The sequence below is a fragment of the Hibiscus syriacus genome, unplaced genomic scaffold (assembly GCF_006381635.1).
Source record: "Hibiscus syriacus cultivar Baekdansim isolate YM2019G1 unplaced genomic scaffold, ASM638163v2 tig00113719_pilon, whole genome shotgun sequence".
Lineage (NCBI taxonomy): Eukaryota > Viridiplantae > Streptophyta > Magnoliopsida > Malvales > Malvaceae > Hibiscus > Hibiscus syriacus.
In genome coordinates this window covers 745,892-769,505 of record NW_024063467.1, presented here as the reverse complement: position 1 = coordinate 769,505, position 23,614 = coordinate 745,892, and the positions used below count along the sequence as shown (strand labels likewise).

General features: G+C 35.2%; 3 protein-coding genes across 3 annotated transcripts; 1 reads left to right on the top strand and 2 right to left on the bottom strand.

Moving 5' to 3' along the window:
- Positions 1–168: 168 nt before the first annotated feature.
- LOC120186657 (pentatricopeptide repeat-containing protein At5g52850, chloroplastic-like) lies at positions 169–2,822 on the top strand. Its single transcript, XM_039190535.1, is given in 4 exon segments — positions 169–604; positions 607–654; positions 657–1,019; positions 1,022–2,822. Coding segments are annotated over 4 exon segments (2,646 nt in total). The 3' UTR covers positions 2,821–2,822.
- A 2,003-nt stretch (positions 2,823–4,825) lies between these two features.
- LOC120186747 (probable NADH dehydrogenase [ubiquinone] 1 alpha subcomplex subunit 5, mitochondrial) lies at positions 4,826–8,739 on the bottom strand. The gene is made up of 3 exons (XM_039190614.1): positions 8,717–8,739; positions 6,029–6,165; positions 4,826–5,205 (listed from the first exon to the last, which is right to left on the bottom strand). The coding sequence occupies exons 1-3, from the start codon at positions 8,737–8,739 to the stop codon at positions 5,018–5,020; spliced, it is 348 nt and encodes a 115-aa protein (XP_039046545.1). The 3' UTR covers positions 4,826–5,017.
- An 11,999-nt stretch (positions 8,740–20,738) lies between these two features.
- Positions 20,739–22,125, bottom strand: LOC120186648 (probable WRKY transcription factor 27). Its single transcript, XM_039190527.1, is given in 4 exon segments — positions 20,739–21,001; positions 21,004–21,272; positions 21,369–21,482; positions 21,568–22,125. Coding segments are annotated over 4 exon segments (1,137 nt in total). The 5' UTR covers positions 22,074–22,125; the 3' UTR covers positions 20,739–20,753.
- Positions 22,126–23,614: the final 1,489 nt, after the last annotated feature.

Sequence of the window (23,614 nt, the reverse complement as noted above, 5' to 3'; positions counted from 1 at the left end):
TAGAGACCGAAGGAAAATGACGCTTTCAAGCAGTAAAACTCGTTGCTTTCAGAACCAATATCGAATCTATTATAATCTCGTAAACAAGAGAGCTCCAGTTTCGAATAAGCATTAGTTTCAAAATTCCTCCCACCCCCCAAAGAATTTGCTTCCATATTATTAATGCTTATGCTTTACAAGACGGCAAACAGGGTCATTAACAGAAGCGAAGCAACAACATTTTTGGAAGAAACATGTTCGAGAATCCTATCATTCTGCAACTCCAACGCTTTCAGAGAAGGTTCGTACATTCACAGTCCCATAGTAAAACTGGGTCTTCAACGCCATTTATATTTGAACAACACCCTCTTGTCTCTGTATATAAAATGCTTTGGAGTGGACAAAGGACGCCATTTGTTCGACGAAATGCCGCAGAAAGATGTCGTGTCTTGGACTGCGATCCTATCGGCTTATGCCAAGAGCGGAAACCATGAAATGGCCCTTCGATTTTACGATTCTATGCTGATATCCGGGCAATGCCCGAATGAGTTTACATTGTCGAGTGTGCTGCGTTCATGTTCGGCATTGGGAGAGTTTGGGTATGGGACTTGCATTCAAGGTTGTATGATAAGCAAGGGTTTGATATGAATCCAGTTTTGGTCAGCGGATTGATTGATTTTACTCCAATTTTGATTTAATAGTTGAAGCTTCTAACTTGTTTATTGATAAGGGGAATCATGATACTGTTTCTTGGACAATGATGATCTCTTCATGTGTTCAAGCTCGGCGATGGAGTCAGGCTTTGCGACTTTATGTCGATATGGTCGAGGCTGGGTTTACTCCAAATGAGTTTACTTTTGTGAAGCTTTTGGGAGCTTGTGGTGTCCATGGTTTAAGCTATGGGAAATTGGTTCATGCTCACATGATATTGTGGGGAGTCAAGTTGAATGTGGTATTGAAAACGGCTTTGGTCGATATGTACTCGAGATGTCAAAGGATTGAAGATGCAATAAAAGTCTCAAATTCAACTCCCAAATACGATACTTGTTATGGACTTCTCTTATTTCTGGGTTTGCACAAAACTTCATGTTTCGAAAGGCTGTTGCTGCATTTCGTGATATGAGAGTCTCTGGTTTTATACCGAATAATTATACATTTTCGAGCATCTTGAATGTTTCCTCATTGATGTTGTGTCTAGAACTTGGGCAACAGGTTCACTCGAGGGTGGTAGTGGCTGGTTTCGAGGATGATGTTTCGGTTGGAAATGCTCTTGTCAACATGTATGTCAAATGCTCTGATAAGGTCGATGATGCGCTGAGAGTATTTAGAGGAATAAGCTTACCGAATGTCATTTCATGGACCTCTTTGATTGCAGGTTTTTCTGAACATGGTCTCCAACACGATTCGTTTCGCTTATTTACAGAAATGAGAGCAGCAGGAGTGGAACCAAATTCTTTTACCATCTCTAGCATCATTGGGTCCTTCAATGCTGCAAAATTGCTTCCTCAGGCACTAATGCTACATGGACATGTTGTTAAAACAAACTTATATAAAGATACGGTTGTTCAGAATGCTCTTGTAGATTTTTACGCCGGATCTGGGCTTATAGATGACGCATGGCGAATAGTTGATACGATGAGTTGTAGAGATGCAATCACATACACTACTTTGGCCTCAAGAATGAATCAAATGGGTCGTCATGAGTTGGCATTGAACATTATCACTGATATGAATAATGATGATATAAGGATCGATGAATTCAGTACGGCCAGCTTCCTATCTGCGTCAGCCGACTTGGGCACAGTGGTTACCGGAAAGCAACTTCACTGTCATTCAGTAAAATTCGGTTTGTGCAGGTGGGTTTCTGTTTTAAATGGGCTTGTAAACTTGTACGGAAAATGTGGATGCGTACACGATGCACAAAGAGCCTTCAGGGAGATTGCAGTGCCGGATACTTTTTCATGGAATGGGTTGATATCTGGATTGGCGTCGAACGGGTACATTTCCTCTGCCCTCTCTGCTTTTGATGATATGAAATTATCAGGAGTTAGACCCGATGCTATTACATTCTTGTCAGTGCTCTCAGCTTGCAGTAACGGTAAACTAGTCGATCTCGGTCTCGAGCATTTCCGATCCATGAGTGAAATATATGATATAGTGCCACAGTTGGATCACTATGTTCACTTAGTCGATATACTGGGACAAATCAGCCGTCTAGAAGAGGCTCTGGAAGTGATACAAACAATGCCCTGCAGAGCCAATGCTTTGATCTACAAGACCTTACTGCGATCCTGCAAGGCACATAGAAATATAACTCTAGCCGAAGATATGGCAAAACGAGGCCTTGAACTCGACCCATCGGATCCAGCATTCTATATACTGTTAGCAAACTTGTACGAGGACTCCGGTCGAGGTGACTTAGTCGAGAGGACACTCAAATTGATGAGGGAAAAACAATTGAGGAAGAATCCTAGCCAGAGCTGGGTGGAGATTCAGAACAAAGTTCACCTATTCGTCTCAGGGGAAAGGTCTCATCCACAGACGAATGAAATTTATGAGAAAATCGAATCATTCGAGGCCGAGTTTAAGAATCATGGATATCTACGTCGGGGCATGAGAACTAGCGACTCGTATCATCACGGCGAGAAGCTAGCAGTAGCATTTGGTCTTCTAAATACACCTTCTAAGGCTCCTATACATATAATTAAGAACAGTAGTATCTGCAGAGACTGCCATGGCTTCATAAAATTTGTAACACATATGGTTGACAGGGAAATAATTGTAAGAGAGGGTAGCCGTTTGCATTCCTTTAGAAAAGGGGAGTGCTCATGTGGAGGTTAATTAATTTTTGGGTAAACTACGCATTTAGTACCTAAACATCAATTTTGATCCGTTTTAATACCTAAACTTTTAATTTTTTTTAAAAATCATATATAACATTTAGTTTTTATTTCATTTTTGTACCCATCGTTAAAAACTTAACGCGTTTAGTACTTAAACTTTTATTTTTGGTCCGTTTTAGTATAAAAACTTTCAAAATTTATATATTTGTAATGTTCAATTACTAAGATATTGCTATGTGTCAATAATCCAACGATCACTAAAATCTATAAATAGAGTGAGTTTTACCATTGTAGTAAGAACGTAAAAGAGAAAAAATTTTGTCAAAAATATAAATTAGAGAAAGAGAACTTAGAAGTAGAGAAGAGAAAAGTAACGAGATAATGGTGCAATATTGTAATTGCATTTTTTATTAATCAAAGTGTTCTTTTAAGTTCTTATTGCATTTGAAGGTTACTTAAATTCATAAAAGTAGTGTTAGTCATATCTTATAAGTCCAATATAGGATAAAATATTTCTTCAATACACGACAACAAAGCGTTCAGAAAGAGAGAACCAATCAAGCGAAGACGCATACATCTCCGGCAAATGACACCATCAATATATGCAATTAGAAAATCACAAAAATTGGAAGATGATGTTCAATAATTAACAACTCATATCGAATCTCAATTTAATGACACCTCATAGTAAAATTTTTGAAAAAAAAAATCTAATAATAACTAAACAATGCTTATCGAACATCATCTCGATGAATGTCTGATTTTCATGAGTAGGATAGAGACTTTCTTCATACTAAATGGGAGCTTCATATTCTAATAGTCTCATGTAGGTATCCCACAAGCAACACAAATTTATTAGTAAAACAATAGATGTCATCAAGATAATAATAGTGTATCTTTTTAGATTATGTTGAAAAATTTAACTCAGTTTTTACAGTAATCTAACATTTTAAGACCAAATAGAAACCTAACTTTTTAAAAGAAATAGACATTAAGTGAGAGAGAGAGAAAAGGTTATTCACTTTTCAACATTTTGGCTCTCTTTCTTATATTTGTTTAAATATTAAATGTTTAGAATTTTTAAGACAATAGATAAGTAAATAGAGATAGTTAAGGAGATCACCTTTAAAACATAGTGTTATTTAGTTATCAGAGAGTATATTGTGAGATAGAAACATTCAATAGTTGAGCCTCTATCCCTGAAAATGAGATAAAGCTAATAAATAACAACGTTATGTAGTGTTTTATTTTATTTTCTTGAGAACCAAACAAGTTCTTCTTGGAGATTACCTTGAGAAGAATCTATGGAAGCTCGTACGAGTTGAGCCTTAGTCGGAAACCTTGAAAATGAAAAAAAAATCAAGGAAATAACAGCATTGCGTTGCATTTGTTCATCTTCTTGGGACCCAAACAAGTATTTTCTAAAAAATACCTAGCTGAGAAGAGATGATGCCTTAGAGCCTTATCGACCAAGTTATTTATCGCGTCAAATTTTACTACATAGAACTCTCTCACAACCCGACATTGTGTGCTGAGTTGAGCAAGAGCTTGCCTTGCGTACTACTAAAACTGATATTTAAGAACAAATTAAAGCATAGTTTCATTGATAATTTAGAACAAATTGAAGCATAGTTTCATGTTGTAGGGCACATTGTCTTAAATACATAAGATTTTATGCTTCACTGCCAACAAAGGTTTAGATTCAATGTTAATTAATTTTGCTTCTAACTTAACCGTTGTTAATATTTGATGTAAGATTTTATATTAAAAATTGAAGTTTCACTCAACCTTGAAAAAACTTGGACTCGAAACATTTTCAGATTTAGTTCGATTGAAATTCAAATTCAAACTGGATTCAAGCTCAAACCTTAGCAGCCTTAAATACATGAAAGTGTTTATATTATTTTAAAAGCAAACTATAAATACTAATGTTATTAATAAATTCTAGCTAAATAAAAATCATAAATAAAGGACAGTTTTGGATAAATTTCTGAAAGATGGAGAAAATAGCAGAGGCCAACAGAATTTTTGGGACCCAAAGCATATTAACATTATTGGCAACTGGTTCCAGTCTTTGTCTTTAGGGTTTAAACTCTGTTCCATCAAAGAAACGTAAACAAAAGCGTGATTAGAAAAATGCAATCTTCAACTTTGAAAAACAAAGCGTCTCCAGCCAAAATGCCTTCAGCTTGCTTTTACTCCTTTATCTGTGGCTCCCCAGAGGTGATTTTAGGCTCGTCCTTTTTAGAAAGGGCATCGAGCGTCTTGTAGAACTCCTCCGGAAGAGGACCGGGACGGTGCAGAGGAACATGCTTGGGAACTGGAGCATCGTTTTCGATAACCTCACATTCATAGTCTTCGGGAACACCCCAAGGATCCCACTCTGCAACCAACATGGTGTAGCATGGCATGTCAATGTTCGGAAAATGCACAACATCAGAAGTTTTCTTGCAATTCACTTCATATAAAGCTTGCAACAGAGGAGGCTTTACTGGGCATTAGATAACAGATTACAGCACATCAAACAGCTCTAGAAGTTCCAACTAATAAAATACTGGAACCCAGAAAACACCCTGACATGGAGTAGGCCGGAATAATTGACAACTGCGACTAAAAATAAACACCTTGATAAATTTTGAATACAAGTTACTAGAACTAACTATACGCTAGGGATACAAACAATGCAAATCAGAAGAAACACGAAATAACACCAGTCTAACTCCTGCAAAGTAAGGATTCACATATAAACAAGCCCAGTTTTGAAGAGTGAGGTGATTGCTGAACATTCACAATTCAATGCATAGATAAAATGATTAACATTAACTGAAGAAAAAATGAATATTTATCTCAATTTTGATGTATATATCCCTCTCCGATCTCCAAAAGCCGACAACCATTTCGATTTCGGCCCTCCACCCGAGTATTCTTAGCTGATACCAAGTCAATTTCTATCTTACTTTCGAATCAAATTCATTCCAATTCCCGTGTCAATTATTAAATTATGGCTAATCAATTCAAACCCCTTCTTATTAACAGAATTTCAGATTTTCCATATGCAACATTGGTTAAGTAAAATAATAACCAGCTCTCATTGACCCAAATTTGCTTGCAGAAAGACTAAACCAATCATAAACAAAGAACAAACCCTAAAATGGCGCATACATTTAAAACAAAAGCGAAAAAGGAGAGATGAAATGGGTACATACCAATCATTTTCCCGATAAGAGTGAGTTCGTCACGCGCTTCCTCGATGAGCTCCTCGACCTGGCCGCATCCGAGGCGCTTCTCGATCATTTCCCAGTCTTCTTCCTCTTGGCATACCTTCAAGCGGTGGCACGTGAAGCTTCAGCGGTGGCCTTACGTGTAGCCCTTTCCTCGGGTACGGGCCAACAACGCCGCGCGACCAATCGGAGGAACATCTTTTATTTTTTCCTTTTCTTGTTGTCGGATTCTGGCGGCGCACTGTGTCACATCTGTTGCGATGAACAAAGAACCGGAACTCGGAGTGAGATGATCTAATTGAGTTGAGTTGGGTGGTGGTAGAATCGTGTGTGGGCGAATTCATGGGATGAACGAATCTCGACCTATTACTTTGTCCTGTGGGTCAACCATCGGATGGTTTTTGGTCCTTTGTGGGTAGAGATGGCAACGGGCCGGGTATTGGTCCCCGGGGATCCCTGTCGGGTAATCGGGGAAAACCGCGGGGAAACGGGTATCCCGTTTAGCACAAACGGTTATTTAAACGGGTATTGGGCCGGGTATTGGGTCGGGTATTGAGTCATTGGGGGGAATGGGCTGGGTATTATATATATTTAAATTAAATAATATTTTTATTTAAATTAAATTTATTAATATTATATATATATATATATAAATTATTTTTAATATTTATCGGGTCAGGTATCGGGGCGGGTAATCGGGGCGGGGATTACCAAACCCGTCCCCGTTTAAAATAAATAGGTTTTTCCCGTCCCCGTCCCCATCCCCGTTTATCATCCCCGAACCCGGCCCGTTTAATTCGGTTTTCGATTTTTCCCGTCGGATTCGGGTTTTTTTGCCATCCCTATTTGTGGGCTATTAATTTTGAAGACTCTCGTGGGCCAAAACTAGCCCATAATGATTAAAGGGAAACTATGAGTTAATTGTATCATATGTCCCCAAACTATAACCTTCATTTGAAATTATACCTTAAACTTTTAAATATTTTAATTTCATCCCATAATTATTTTATTTTAAATTAGTCTTTAAACTTTTGAAAATTTTAATTTAGTCCCTATATGTAACTCTCTTTTGAAATTGGACCCCCAAACTTTTGAATATTCCAATTCCATCCCCAAATTCATCCAAACATGTAATTAATTTCAACTATAGTTTAACTTAAATTTGGTTTTTTAAAAACATGTTATAAAATACCTTGGACTAATAATTTTATTAACAATGGATGTGATTATTATATGCATATAGTTTGGGATGAAATTGGCATGTTAAAATAATTATGGACCAATTTAAAATGCAAGTCATAGTTTGGAGATGAAATTGAAATATTAAAAAGATTGAGGACTAATTTAGAATTAATAAGAATTTAGGGATGAAATTGGAACATTTAAAATTTCGACCAGTTTAAATTGAGGGTCATCCTTTGATGACATAAATGTAATTAACTCGAAAAATATATAAAAGATTAAGTAACGATTTGGCCCCTAATTATACGTCATCAAATAAGGCCCTTCAAGCTTTTTTTTCTTTTCAATTTGATACATCTATTAAGTTACTGTATTTAAATAACATATTTGAGCGATCAAAATCACACGAGTACTCACTAAAAGGTTAGGTGTAGGTTGGGGTAGACCTAACCTTTTAGTGAGTACTTTTGGTAATACATTAATATACGAAGTTTTTAAAAATTTGTAAGAATAAGACAAGACATGTCAAGATTAATAAAAGGAAGCTCACACGAATGAAATGTACACAATGACACGACACAAATATGATGTTACATGGTGGATAGACTAGGATGAACGGTCTTTAAAGGGACAAACCAATTTGGAGAAGTTGGGAGCAAACCAAGGTATTGAGGATATCCAAATCATTCAATTTGAGTTCTTTCTTAAGACACGATGGGGCGTTGTTAGATTTCATGGGGAGAATGTCACGCACCATGAATCGAGGACTAAAACATGTGTGATTAATTTCTTAAGACGTTACGTGATGTTTCGGGCTTGCTTAGACCACCTGATTATGTCTAATACTTGGACCATACTAAATTTATAATATTTAAATACAAATAATTAAACATCTACAACAAATGTCCGTCCAGCTCAGTTTGTAGAGCACAAGGCTCTAATCTTGTGGTCGTGAGATCGAGTCATGGGATTTTATAATTCGGAGATCTCACGGAAGCGCTCTTAACCTGACGTTGGGGCAGTCTATTATCATACTCCCCCTTACCCCATTACATATGGAAAAAAAGGGTAAGCTTTTTATTTAACCAACAACATTGAAAGTGTCGATAGTGAAGTTCAATTATTAATTTTTATCTTCTAAAAGAATTTTTAATTTCACTTTATAATTATGTGAGTTAATTGCACTATATATTCCCAAATTATAACTTCTTTTACATTAGTTACTAAACTTTTGAACATTCCAAATTCATCCCTAAATTAACTCTCGTCTTATGTGGTTCTCAACCTTTTGAAGCTCCGATTTTATTCTTAACTTTTGAATGATTTTGAAGGAGATTATTGGGACTTCAAAATTTTGGAGACCAGTTTAGAATAAGATCCATAGTTTATAGATAATTTAAAATATTTGAAAGTTCGAGAATCAATTTAAAATAAGAGTCATGGTTTAAAGATGAAATTAGAATATTTAACGTCATTTGATTCTCGACCTACCTCACTATGATCACCATACACATTGTTCTTAGAATATTTCATAATTTAGCACACTCAAAATATTCTTTGAAGCTTAAAGCTCGAATAGAATTGGAACATTGAAGATCCAATTGTCAAATAACCGCGTGATCTAATGAAGTCAACGCATGTTCGAATTAGATTAAATTTAGGTCTTGCAATGATCGATTTTATTATTATTGTGGGTCGTTTTATATCTATTTTTTATATTTACACCAAACACATTAGTCGGTTGACTATATCATCTTTGTTTTTATATTATTTGAAGTTATGATTTTTAGTCCTATTACGAACAATCTTTCCTTCTTCAAAAGTTTCTCTTTCTCTTTTCTCGAGATAATATCAAAAATTTTAAAATTTATCGAAAAAATTATGTATCTCTTAATTTTTTAAAAAATATGAAATAATTGTAGAGTAAGAAAATAAAATAAGTTTGACTAAGTAATAGAACCATATATTAAAAAGATATTTTACCTTGTAACCCTTAAATCCAAAGTCCAATATGTGTGAACCGACATGAAAAGAATATTGGGTTTTGTCCCGTGACTAGGGATGGGTACATGATCGGATCTGATGGGTTCTGATTCGATTTAATTTGATCAGGTCGATTATTTTAAAAAAATAAGTTTGGGTTAAATTCTTTTAGATATTATGTTCTGGTTGGATCGGATTTTAGTTTAGAGTGAAAATACTTGATATGATCTGATTAAAAATATACAGGCCCGACCCAATACATTTGCCAGATAGACCTTAACCCAGGGCAACATGTTTGAGGGGGACATCAGTTTTCTAGTACTTATATGTGTATATATATTTGGCCCAAAAAAATAGCCCAAAACACCTAATTGCCGATCCAAAAAAATTAATTATCCCTTAGAAGTGTAGACGTCAGACGGTACTTAATCAATTCTCCCTTCGAAAATCCAAAAAAGTTAATATTTCCTAATGTGTTGATAGCATATAAAATTTTGTTGACGGTACTATTACGGTTGCTTCAACGGAAAGAAGTTTTTTAAAATTGAAACTCTTGAAATCTTATCTTCGAAAACACGAGACTCAAGATAGATTGAACGATTAGCAATTCTAAGCATCGAAAGTCAATTTTTACAAAGTTTGATTATCGCAAAATAATAGAGGTTTTGTTTAAAAAAATGCACGAAGGCATCGTTTTAGGTGCTATTTGTAGTCTTGTAGGTTTTGGTTGTATTAGTTTGACTATTTCTATTACATTTTGTTTTAAAAAATTATTTATGTTTTGTCTATTATACGGTACAAGTATAAGGGCATAAAATTATCATCTCGCCCATACATTAAAATTTATTGGACCAACCCAGATATATATATATATATTTTAAGTAATATGTCATTGCGTTATTTATTAAAAAAAACAAAAGGGAAAAATCCAACAAGGCCCAAGACAAAACACATACTCAGGCAGTTAAGCGAAACAAAAACAAAAATGACGGCACAAAAGAAACTGAAAACAACAAAAGAAAACAGAACAAAACTAAAGAAAGAGAAGACTAAAAAACCCAAATACACGGCGATCCACCTTCTGCTTCTTGGAAAAACTGATGATGATAGCTCAAGCATGAAGAAGGCTGGAAGGGGTTACAAAACAGTAAAATACCCTTCAAAGAGCGGGAAAGAAACGAGAACCTCCTCTAAAAAGAGTCACGGAGGGTCTACCAGTCGGCGATCGTCTGCAGCTGCCACAAGGACGGCCGGAGGAGCTCCTTCGATCCAGAACTGGTCAGTGTTTCCTTAATCCCAATTGTCGCTAAAGCATGCGCTGCTTTATTTGTATTTCTTGGACAAATTGAAATGGCACATTCAAATTCTTTGATATTCTCTCTGATGTCTATTATGAAAGGACGAATGGATGAGAAATCTAAATCGTTTGATTTTATGTGTTTTATAATAGATAAAGCATCTCCTTCGACTATGACTCGCCTGAAACCCATTTCTTACGCGAAACAGATCGTGCAAAAAAGCCAGTGCTTCCGCTGCAAATGCCGAATCAACCAGGTAAGTCACTCGACAACTCAGCCTAATATTTCGCCAGAAAATCTCTAATAATACCACCTGATGCATTCTCCATTTGATGCGAGAAAACTGGAGTCCACGTTGATTTTCACAATAGGTCGACATGAGGTAACCAACGAGCTTCAGACGTAGAAAGCATTTAAATCAGTCAAGTAACTCCTAACAAAATATATAACTTCCTTAGCACTTTGATTCTTACCTTCGCGAACCAACTTGTTTCAAGAGAACCACAAAGCCCATATGCAAATATAGAAAATCTTTGATTCTTTGTTGACATCTGCAAAACTCATAGAAACCAATCTATGAAATTTGTGTGGCCTGTAAAAGTAGTCCAATCAAAACCTAAACGGCTAAACCCCTCCAGACTCGAATTGCATAGGGACAATCACGACAAACAGAACATTAGATTCAATCGCTTGGGGCATCTAAGACGGTAGTAGCTTTAGGCAATTCTTTTAATATAAAGGTTGTGAAAGGTAGGCAAATAATTATGAAATAATTATCATAATAAAATGCACACCTTATTGGACATTCTTGTTGCCACAGCTGAGTGAAAGCTTGTTTAGAATCCACATCCAACTCCTGGGAAGCACAAAGCATCTTATAACCACTTCGGACAGCGTAAATACTAGTTTCTCCCCACTTCACACTTGCACATCGTTCGTTACAACCGAGGAAATACGAATCCTTAAATGCGCAGGACATCTTCAGTCTGGAATTTGGATTCCAGCAGAATAATGTTTCATGATCTGTCATCCTGATTTAATAAGTCTGCCACCATCGTTAATCCTTCGACTGGATCCGTTTTAACCCTCCTTTGACCCGGGTCTGGCAACCAAAAATCATTCCCAATGGACACTGAACTTCCAATCCCAATTTTCCAACACAATCCAGAATCTAGGAGACCTCTACTGCTTCAAACACTTCTCCAAATCAACGAATGATTTGCCCCTAGGGTCGCCTTCGAGAAAGTCGAGGAAGGATAATATTTTGCATGAAAAACTCTCGCCACAAGAGCGTCAGGATGATGAAGGAGTCTGCATCCCCGTTTAGCCAGTAAAACGATGTTAAATTTTACCGAGATCACGAAAGCCCATACCCCTTCTCCTTTGAAATGCTCAGCTTCTCTCAGGAGCACCAATGAATACCTCGCTTCGATGTTTAATTTTACCTTATATATTGTTTTTATTGAATAAAATAATATTTTTTAATAAATATATTATTTCAATTTAGATTGAATCAAATTCAAATTTTATCTCAAATAATCAGATCAAATTCAAGTCCAATTGATCGAAACTCGACCCAAATCTGACCCGTGCCATCCTATCTGTGACAATGGTCATCCTTTTCCCAACCGCACCGAACCTGACACGGTCTCAACTCCCTTTTCTATCCCTTCCTTTTGCGGTTCCTACAGCAACTGTCGCTTTGCAGCTTTGACTTTGACTGTCCAAATTTAAGCAAATTTAACAAGGGTAAAAATACATCCGATATCACTTAATTATAACTTTTATAACATTTAGGTCATTTTTTTCTTTTTAAAAGTTACAAACAAGCCACTCAATTAATATATTATTATAAATATGTCAATAATGGTAAATATGAACTGATATAATATCAATTTGATCTTATTTTAAAAAAATTAAAAAATTAGTCATTTATATTTAAAATTTCTATCATTTAGTATTTTGGTTCTTCTTCTCTCTCATAAGTGTTATATTTTCATGTTATTTCTCTACATAATAACAGATCAACAACAACTTCTTATTGATTTGTTTCATAAGCATTTATTCGATTTCTATTTTGATACGGTGGAATATTTGATTTGACAGTGTTATAAAAAATGATTAATTTTTAAATCTGAAGACTTAAATTTATTGAATTATTTTAAATTAAAATAAAATTAATATAATATATAAATTTCAAGAATTAAAAATCATTATCATACCAAACTATATTAAATCTTAGTTTCTATTTTAACCACGATGTCACATATTTGTAACAATATCTTAATTAAGAAATGTGCTGAAACAAAATTGGTTAAGCTACTTGTTTCCACAATTTCAGTCTAAACAAACTAAATCAACTACAAAAGAACAAAAGCGTAAATTATCTCTTTAGTTCTCCAATTAAACACTAGATCACACAAACTTCATTCCCCCGATCATTGGGCTAACTCGGGTTATCAAGCACGAACCAAGTGACCTTAATGATAAATGAAATGATATTATTACTTGAGGTCTCGGGTTCGGGAATGACAGGGGTGTAAGAGTTTAATATCAAATGATTGAAATTATATATAAACAAATATTGTCTTGTATTTACTTCAGATTATTAAAAAAAATGAGTTATCAAAAGTTTAAGTGAAATACTCGAATATCAACTTGAAATTAAAAAAAATTAAATATAAATTATAAAGTATACTTAAATAGTATAAAAAAGGAAATCATATGATTTTGTTACAGACCACGAGCCCAAGATCGACAAAAATGCGATCAAAGTTGCCCAAAGCTTTATTCTTTGCCACGTTTTGGGCCTTCTAGAAGATCCATAAGAGTTTTCAAAAGACCCAGAGGAGTTGGGCCACTCATTTGGATAAAGAGATAAGGCATGATAATTTCTTATTTATCTTGTAGATAAATCCCACAATTATCTGTTGTAGTTATCCTTTTAAAAATGATATAAATTAGAGTTTTAGATAGAGTAGGCTTTCTTCTGGACCATTGATGTAATTCAATCGTAATCGTTGGATGTAAGGGACTCCAGCTATAAAATGAGCCTCTCCCCATTCATTTGTCATCGTCACTTTGAGGAATATAAGTTAACATTCACTAATTTTCTCTTCTCTTTACTTTGAGCACCCATCTCTTGTTTTTTCCTTTTCATTGTTCATTTTTGCTTTGCTCTAAGCAATCTTTGCTTAAGTGTTTGGGTTATTTAGCAGTAGATTCGACTAATGTTGAAAACATTTTGATATTTCGATATAACAAATTAAGTTAAATGAATTTTAAGTTTTTCCAAAAAGGTTTTCTAAGTATATTCGATATAATTATTTGAATATCAAAATATTACTCCAAATCTTTCAAATGTTATTTTTAATCCTTACTCAAGTGTAAAATTAAGTTTTAATCTTAAAATAATTTCAAAACGATTTTACAAAATATTCGAAACCATCTCAAAGCCAAAAATTCCATATTACTCAGAGGAACCGATTCCCCTAATGGTTTGACTCTGAGAATTCCAGTATGCTCGGAGGGAACCGATTCCCCCCAGGGGGTACCGATTCCCCCTGTGTAACGGTCGAAATATTTGAATTTTACACTTAGGGAACCGATTCCCCCAACGCTCCAAACTGTTTATTAATTGATTTCACACTAAAACGGCTATATTATCTTCATTAATGATCCCCAATGTTTAGAAGTGAATCAAGGTGTATTTAAGCAAGCTTAGAAGCCATTGATCAACAACAAGAAACATCAAGCAACTAGAATCAAAGAGAATCAAAGAGAAAGCATCAAACCTCAAGTTTGAGCATTTCAAGCCTATTTTTCATTCATATTCATTTTGCTTTCAAGAACACTTATTGTGCTCAATTGTATTCATTATTGAGTGTTCTTTTCTTTGTTCTAGAATTGTGCAAACAATCTACCTTATGAGGATTTCCTTGTAAGTTTGCAAATTTGTATTGTTCTCTTTGGGATAGAGTGTTCTCAAGAATTTGGGTATAATTCTTGAGGGTTTGTAAGGTTACTATTTGTCCTCAAAAGAAAGACAAATTAGTGAATTTGTGGAAAATCCTTAGTGTGGATAGCTAAGGTAGTGGACGTAGACTTTGGTTGAGAAAGTCGAACCACTCTAAATCGTTGTGCAATTTCTTTTAATTGTCTGCAAAAGCTTCCACCAAAATTTTTATTACCAATTCACCCCCCTCTTGGCCAATTCCGTCAATCGATTAACTCAACAACTAAGAACGCGACTAAGGCCACACGAGCTTGCTAGCAACAGTCTAGCCCCGTGATAAGTAACATCAGACCTATTTTTTCGAGTAAAATGACACCTCAACATGCCGAGGCAACGGGTTTTGAGGGACAGGATTCTTGCAACCCTTCGAATAAGAGAGTTCTGTCGAATGATGTCTTGACGTCAATCTAAGGGAGAGTTACCAAGCTGGAGGATTCTATGAAGGAGGTTAGAGAGGTCACGGAACAGTTGGAGTCCATGGATTTGGACAAGCTAGGGTCATTAGATCTTGATATATTAAAGGCTTGTGAGGATATCTAGGAAGAGGTACAATAAACCCTCAATAATTTTTACATCAAGATAGGGGAGCGTGGTATATCTTGAGGCCATGATTGAGGCCTTAAGACAATAAGTCACGGAACTCAAGAGTCAAAGTTCCGACTCTAAGGTTGTCAAGCTAAAAAGGGATGTGGAGATACTTAAGAATGAGTTATTGGTGTGTAAAGCTGCGTTTGGAAGTAGCATGGCGGTTCGAGCACCGAAAGTCGTGGGTGATATCCCTAAGCCCGACAAGTTCAAGGGGACTAGGTCCACCTAGTATGTGGAGAATTTCTTTAGGGATGGGCCAATACTTCTAAGCCATGGACATTGAGGATGATGCCAAGAAGGTAAGCATTGCCAGTGTTTATCTGTCTGAGGGGGCACTCTTGTGGTGGTATTGAAGGTACAACGATGTGAAATGAGAGAGTCCATCATCGAGACCTAGGATGTGTTATAAGTTGAGTTAAAGGAATAATACTATCCAGAGTACGCTGAAGAGGAGGCGAAGTCAAAGTTGAGATGACTAAGCAATAAGGTTCACTGAGTGACCATGTTTGAAAGTTTTTCGAGCTGAGTCTCCAAGTACCGAGTTTGGGTGAAGAGGACATGTTCTTTACCTTCATGGATGGGCTAAATCCAAGGGCAAAGAACAAGCTAAGGCGACGAAGTTGCAAAGATCTTTCTACTGCCTTTATAACGACCGAGCCAATCATTGAGCTTGGTGTCAAAAAGTCTGACTCCTTCAAACCAAAGACGAAGTTCAAGGGGAGGTGGAGATAGGGATAAATCATCCAAAGCGATAAAGATTCGAGCGGCGCGACTAAGCCATCGAAAGCCAATAATGGGGATATGAAGGACAAACAATCTATTCAATGTTACAACTACAATGGCCTTGGGCACTTAGCGAGGAAGTGTCCGTAGAAGAACAAAATCCATGCCATCATGGAGAAGGATGGGGAAGAGATCGAGTCTCTCAAGCTTGGCTCCATACTTATTACTGTGGAGGTCAAGAATGGACCAAAGAATAAGGGGTTGATATTCTTGGAAATCAACGTTGTTGGCCAAAAGTTGAGTACACTAGTTGATACTTTGCCTTGGAGTTATTTATGTCAGAACAAGTAGACAAAAAGGTTAGTCTTTATGTGGAGAAGGCAAGTGAAACCATCAAAATTGTCAATACCAAAGAAGTTTCGATTGCAAGAGTCACAAAGGGAGTGTAGTTAGTCGTTGAGGGTTGGTACAGAAAGGAAACCATCAAGATAATCCCTCTTGACGATTTCGATTTTATGCTTGGATTGAGTTTCTTATACCAATCAGTGTTTTCCTAGTGTTTTTTGCCGATTGTTATGCATATGGATGCGAAACAACATTGCATCATTCTAGTGAACCGAGGGTCCAGAGTAGAGGCCAATATCTTATTCGCAATCCAGTTCTCAAAGGTGGCGCGCAAGGAGGAGCCGACCTTTTTGGCTATCTTGGTGTGTGATGTTGTGATCACAACTAAGGAAGTTCCTACTGAAGTGGGACATGTGTTGGCAGAATTCAAGGATGTGATGTATGTCGAGTTACCGAAGAAGTTGTATATGAAAATGAAGATTGATCACAAGATTGAGATTGTGTCGAATGTGGAGCGTAGAGCCACTCGCCCAAGCTCTTTATAGGATGGCTATGCCTGAGTTAGAGAAAATGCACACACAGTTGAAGGATCTCCTTGATGCTGGTTACATCCGACCTTCCAAATCACCCTACGGTGCTCCGGTGTTGTTTCAAAATAAGCACGATAAGTCACTTTGAATGTGCATCGACTATAGAGCTTTGAATAAGCTTACGGTGAAGAACAAGTATCTGATTCCTCTCATTGTGGACTTGTTTAATCAACTTGGTGAAGCAGGTGGTTCACTAAGTTAGACTTGTGATCGGGCTATTACCAAGTCAGGATAGATGAGGGAGATGAACCGAAGACAACCTATATGACGAGGTATTATTCTATGGATACGTTGTTATGCCTTTTGGCCTTACGAATGCTCTTTCCACTTTTTGCACGTTGATGAGCAAGGTACTACAACCCTTTCTAGACTTGTACTTTACGTAGATATATTGTGGTTTATAACAATACCTTGGAGGAGCATGTCGAACACTTGAGGAATGTGTTCATGGTAATTCAAGATAATAAGCTTTATGTTAAGGTAGAAAAGTGCACATTTATCTAAAAGGAAGTTTCGTTCCTCGGCCATATTGTTGGAGATGGCGTGATCAAGATTGACAAAGACAAGATTCAGGCCATCGAAGAGTGGGAAGCACCAAACAAGGTAACGAAGTTGAGATCGTTTCTAGGGTTGGCTAATTACTACCAGAGGTTTGTCAAAGACTACTCCAGAATTGGCGATTGATTAAGTTGGATGTTAACATGATAATCGGGATATGATAGTCGTTTGAGATTTTGATATCAAATTTTATCATATCACGGTCAATAAGTTAACGTTCAACTCAGAATTTCGTCTATTTTTTAACGGAAAATGATGACTTTGGAACATAATGAATAGTTGGGTGACCATTTTGTAACTTGTGATAGTCAAGAGACTCAACAAAGCAACACTCTGTAGTTAAAGGACCATTTTATAACTTTTAATAATCAAAAGACTTAATAAAATAATATTATATAATCAGAGGACCATTTTCATTTTTTACCCTAAAAGTAGTTGTAGACTTAAGCAGATAATATATGTTTGAATGAGTAATAAAACAATATATTAAAAAAATTGACCTTGTAAGCCACTTATAGCCGAAGTCCACACTTCGTGAACCGACAGGAGGAGAATCTTGGCTTTTGTCCCGTGACAAAGGCCATCCTTTTCCCACTCCACCGAACATGACACGGTCCATACTCCCATTTCTAGCCCTTCTTTTGGCGGTTCCTACAACAACCGGCGTTTTACACCCTTGACCTTGACTGTCCAAATTACAAAATGCATGCAAATTTAATAGGGTAAATTATGTGTTTAGTACCTAAACTATCATTTGTGATCTGTTTTAGGATCTAAACTTTTCAAAAATTTCAAAATATACCTAAGTTTAGTTTTTGTTTCATTTTAGTACCCCATTCAAATTTTAACATTAAATTTTGAAAAAAATGAAAATTTATGTACTAAGACGGACAAAAAAAATAGTCTAGGTACTAAACGTTTTAAGTTTTTAACGATGGGTACTAAAATGAAACAAAAACCAAACGTTCTGTATGGTTTTGAAAAAATCGAAAGTTTAGATACTAAAACCGGTCAAAATTAATAGTTTAGGTACTAAATACGTAGTTTACCCAATTCGATAAGGATAAACTACACCCAGTATCACTTAATCATAGCTTTTATAACATTCAGGTCTTTTTTTCTTTCTAAAATTACAAACAAACCACCAATGATGATCTAGAAATTTATTAAAATTGGGGTCAAAAGATAGAGAGTCTGATAATATCTCCTGATCAATGATCATATAATAATATCTAAGTTTTTCAATTGAAGGACCAATAAAAATTGTTTTATTTATTTCTTAAAAATATATAAATTTTTTAGTATTAATAAATATTAAAATTGTTTGCAGGGCCCAAGCTACTGCTAACCCCTACCCTTACAAATCACCCAATTAATATATTACTATAAACATGCAAGTGATAGTTAAATATTAGATGAGAATAGTAAGTGGCTTGGTATAATATTAATTTAATCTGATTTTCAAATTAATTTAATAAAATTAATTTTTATATTTAAAATTTCTATCATTTTAATTTTTGTTCTTCTCTTATAAATATTATATTATTTTTATATATAATTAAAGTTTACTAATAACTTTTTATTGATTTATTGCATACTGCAATTATTCAATTCCTATTTTAATATGGTAAAGGCATTTGAGTTGATAGTATCGTGAAGAATAATTGAATTGATGAATTTTTTAAATATAAAAAAATTGATAATTTAAATTAGTTTAAAATAAAATTAAGTTAAGTGTATCCTAAAATATTAACATTTTCTTAATATTTTTAAGTTAAAAAATATTTTAAGTTGTCTGACAACTTAAAATATTTCTTACCGAAAATGTTAAAATATTAACAATTTAAATTATACTTAACTAAAAATATTATAATTTTTATAATATTTCCGGTCACATTTATTTCTTATTATTTTTTTAATTTTAAATTAAGTTACCGTTCACTATTAAATTGCCACAATTTCACGTCAAAACAAAACTAGGTAAAAAAAAGGGTAAACTAGCTCTTGGTCCTCCAATTAAACATTGGGTCTCACAAAAACTTTATTCCCCAATCATTGGGCAAACTCGGGTTATCAAATGTTTAGGTCCAATACTCGAATATTAACTCAAAATTCAAATATATATCAAGATAAATTATACATTTAATATCTAATTTATACTTTTTGTTATGTTTTGATACTTAAATTGTATTTTTTTTAAATTATACTTAACGTTTAATTTAGATTTTAATTTGATATTATATCGTTAAAAAATTAATAGAACTACTAACGTGATATTTTTTATCACTTCAACATCACAGTTAAATTTTTAGCAACGACATACCAAAATAAAATTTAAATATTATATATGATTTTAAAAATAAAATAAAATATAGATACCAAAATGAAAGTAACGGTTTAAATACTAAACATGTAATTTAACCTATAAATTATAAAGTATGATATATAAAATTAAAACTCCTATTAATTTTAATGAATTAGCCAATGAAAATCATTAGTTTCCCCTCTATCAATAAGAATGAATGGATTTCAAAAAGGAAAAGCTTTTAGGGTTAATAATTAGAATGATAATTATATGGTCCTAATGCCCCATGGTTCATCTTATTTCGAATTAAACAAAAAGTGGGCAATAACAAGGTCCTTGGGATCCAAGCTGGCTATGCAATTACAACCTAATTATACTAAGCTGATTATTAGATTTTGATAATTTGGTTAAATAATTAATTATCTTATTAATTTATTTCTATTTGAAACTTATATTTGTATATTAACAAGTATTTGTGATTATTTCAAATAAATCGTTTTTAAACTACGATGAAAACATTCTTTTACTAATCGTAATTATTATATTTATATTTGGGCATAAGGGTTATTTTTATCCCTGTAATAGACATAATTTATCATTTTTGTCCCTATTGTATTTTTACTTCAATTTAGCTCTCGAAATTATTAAACTGCATCATTTTATATCCTACCCATAACTTAAAATCCGAAATTATAAACTCTAAACCATAACCATGTAACCTCTAAACCATAAATTTTAAATCTAAACCATAATTTAAGATTTATAATTTAGGGATAGAGTATAGAATGATATAATTAAATAATTTTAAGGACTAAATTAATGCGAAAATACGACAGGACAAAATAGTATATTGAATGGATAAAAGTAACCTTAAAACTTATATTTATTTTAGTCAGATTTTGTTATTGAAACAATAAATATAGGAATGGAGTAAATTTTATGATGTTATTTATGCACGAAATATGCTTTCTTTCCAAAATTATATAGCTAGCGAGAAAAATAAAATGGAAATCAAATTACATAAAAGTTACGTATCTTTAATATCTTCGTACCCAACCCCTCCCAAAAAATTATACTATGTAGTATACAAAAAAATTGACAATAATAAATATAAAAAATAATTCTAACAGCCACCGCTGGCGGCGGCGCCGGTTGCAGCAGAGTCAACAGAACTTCCAACAAGTTCTTCATAGCCTTTGAAAAGATCTTCATCTACATGCACGTTGGGGATCAAAAGCTCGTCGTCGTCGTCGGTTTCTCCGTCCAGTGCCATTTCAAAAGCCATGTCGACGCTTTCATCTTCGCCTGCGTTGTGCACGGCTGCGGCGGCGTCTGCAGGTGCCGAAAGTGGGGTCGTGGGAGATATGGGGAGAGGTTGTTGCTGCCGGAGCGAGGAGAGGAGCAAGAAGCAGTGGTGGTAGGCATAGTTTCCGGGGCGGAATCTTTGACGGTGGCGGCCTTTTGAACAGTTTGAGTTGAAACCTTGTTTCGAGTGCTTCCGGCGAGAGAATTCCGATGAGTGGGCTTAGGGTGCGTGTGTTCGCCGGTGTAGGTAACGATGAAGTTGTTGGGATCCGTATTGCTACGCTCCACTTGTTTCCTCGCCGAACACCCTTTCGAACTGCTGCACCTGTAGTAGTTCCTGAAAGAACCAAAAAAGTTTACCTTTAACTACACATTCTTCGGTTAAGTAAGAGAGTTTATAATCCGAATTTAATCAAAAACGAAATTAATTAACCTCGGATAAGGAGAGCCTTTGATGGGTTTCTGCCCGTATTTACGCCATGCCCAAGGATCCGACGACAAATTATCTGCCGTTACATGGCATACGTTTCTCTTCGGCTGGTTCTTCCTGCAATGAAATGGAGGATCTTTAGCTGAGAAAATACTGTAAAAAGCGCCAATCTTTTGAAAGCCAAAGTACGGCGTCGATTTACCTCTTTCTTGATCTTGGAGTCTGAGCCGGTGGTTGAATTCGTTGTTGCAGCTGCTGCTGCTGCTGCTGTGGTTGTCGTTGCTGATTTCCGAAACCGCCGAAAGCTAAAATACTAGCGGAAGCGGGAGACAACGGGGAGCCAATCCCAACGGCGGGGGCGGCGGGGGTTGAGGGATGTTCATGATGATGATTAAGTTGGCCACTAGATCCTCCATGGACAGAACTCGAAGAACATGGATCTATGCCACGATTAGTGGCGATCATAGTGGTGGGGTCGACTTTCGGCAAAAAGGGCTTGTAAGAATCATGCAACGAACCACTTTTAAAGGTAAAGGGGTCGTCTTCTTCCTCAAACGTCAACGACGCCAAGCAAGCCAAAGGATCCTCACGGGAACTGCCGCAATTCTCATTGTTGATGCTGCTTTCCACGGCGGAATCTCTGCTGCTATTGACGGCGGCCGACGTACAGCTCCTCACAACGGCGTAAAGGTCCCAGTCCTCCGCCATTCCCTTCGAGCTGCTGTCTGAAAATCGATGAGATTTCGGTGCCGGCTGCGATTTTTCTTATACTCAAATTGGGAAGAAAAATGAAGGGAACGCAGGCAGAAAGGACGGCGTTGACTTTCGTTTATGTGTGAAACAAAGAAAAAACAAAATAAGCATCAAAGAAAAGTGAGGAAATGGCGGTGCACTGACTTGGTCATTGTTAATTTATTTATACAGAAAATTAAAACATAAATGTGTATTCATCTGATAGGAATGAAAGAAAGAAAAATGGTCAAATTCTAAATTTCACCCCTCTATCTAAAGAACACAAATAGTCCTCTGACTATAGGTATTGCTTTATTAAGTCTTTCGACTATTAAAAGTTACAAAATGATCCTTCGACTATGGAGTGTTTCTTTGTTGAGTCCCTCGACTATTAAAAGTTACATAATTGTCACCCGACTATTCATTATATTTCAGACTCGTCCTTTTTCATTAAAAATTTGGTGGTTGTTTAAGTTGGATGTTAAAATGATGACTGTGATATGATAGTCGTTTGAGATTTGGGAATCAAATTTTATCATATCACAATCAATAAGTTAACGTTTAGCTCAGAATATCATCCATTTTTTAACGAAAAATGACGAGTTTGAAAATAATGAACAGTTAAATGACCATTTTATAACTTTTAATAGTCAATGGACTCAACAAAGCAACACTCCATAGTCGAAGGATCATTTTAGAACTTTTAATAGTTAATGAACTTAATAAAGCATTATCCTATAGTTGGGAGACCGTTTACGTTCTTTACCCAAAAATTAAATAATAGAATCAATTTTATTTTGATAATTGGATAAAATTTCTCAATAAGTCATAAAATAATAGTATTTATCCTTTACGCATTCTATCAGGGATGCACGATAAACGTAAGATCTTATGTTAGGGGGTAAACTTTTAAAATTTTAAGAGTAAGAACTTATAAAATTGTATGAAACGAAAATCGATTATCAATTAAAAATATCTAAAATATATACTAGTTTACAATTTTCAGGGACATCTACCCTCCCTTTTGATTCATCTCGCATTCTATCAATTTTATTTGAATTTTATTTAAAAATAATTGAATGAATTTAATCCTTCAATTTTACAAATTAAAATACAAAATACTTAAAAACTATTTTGATAATTTAGTGTCCTAATGACAAATAATTTTGTTCAATGATCAACATAAATTAAAATATTAATTTCATGGTTTTTTATAAAGTAGAGAGGTGAGAATCATAATTAGACCATGGGGAAAATATAATTGTTTCTTTGTTCTTTTCTTTTTGTGTTGGGTTATAATTCCTCCACATTAGCTTCTTCTTTGACTTTGTGAAAATGTCAAAAGTGGGGCAGAGCAAATGTGGGGAAATTGTGAGGACGATGCTTGCAATTTCTTATTGGATATTTTTTCCCCTAGGGACAGAAAAGATCAGGCACTATGGCCACGCTCTCTTTGTGCGCGTGTACATCAACTCCAATTAGGTCATAACTGTTCATTCACATGCCGATGGATCGGG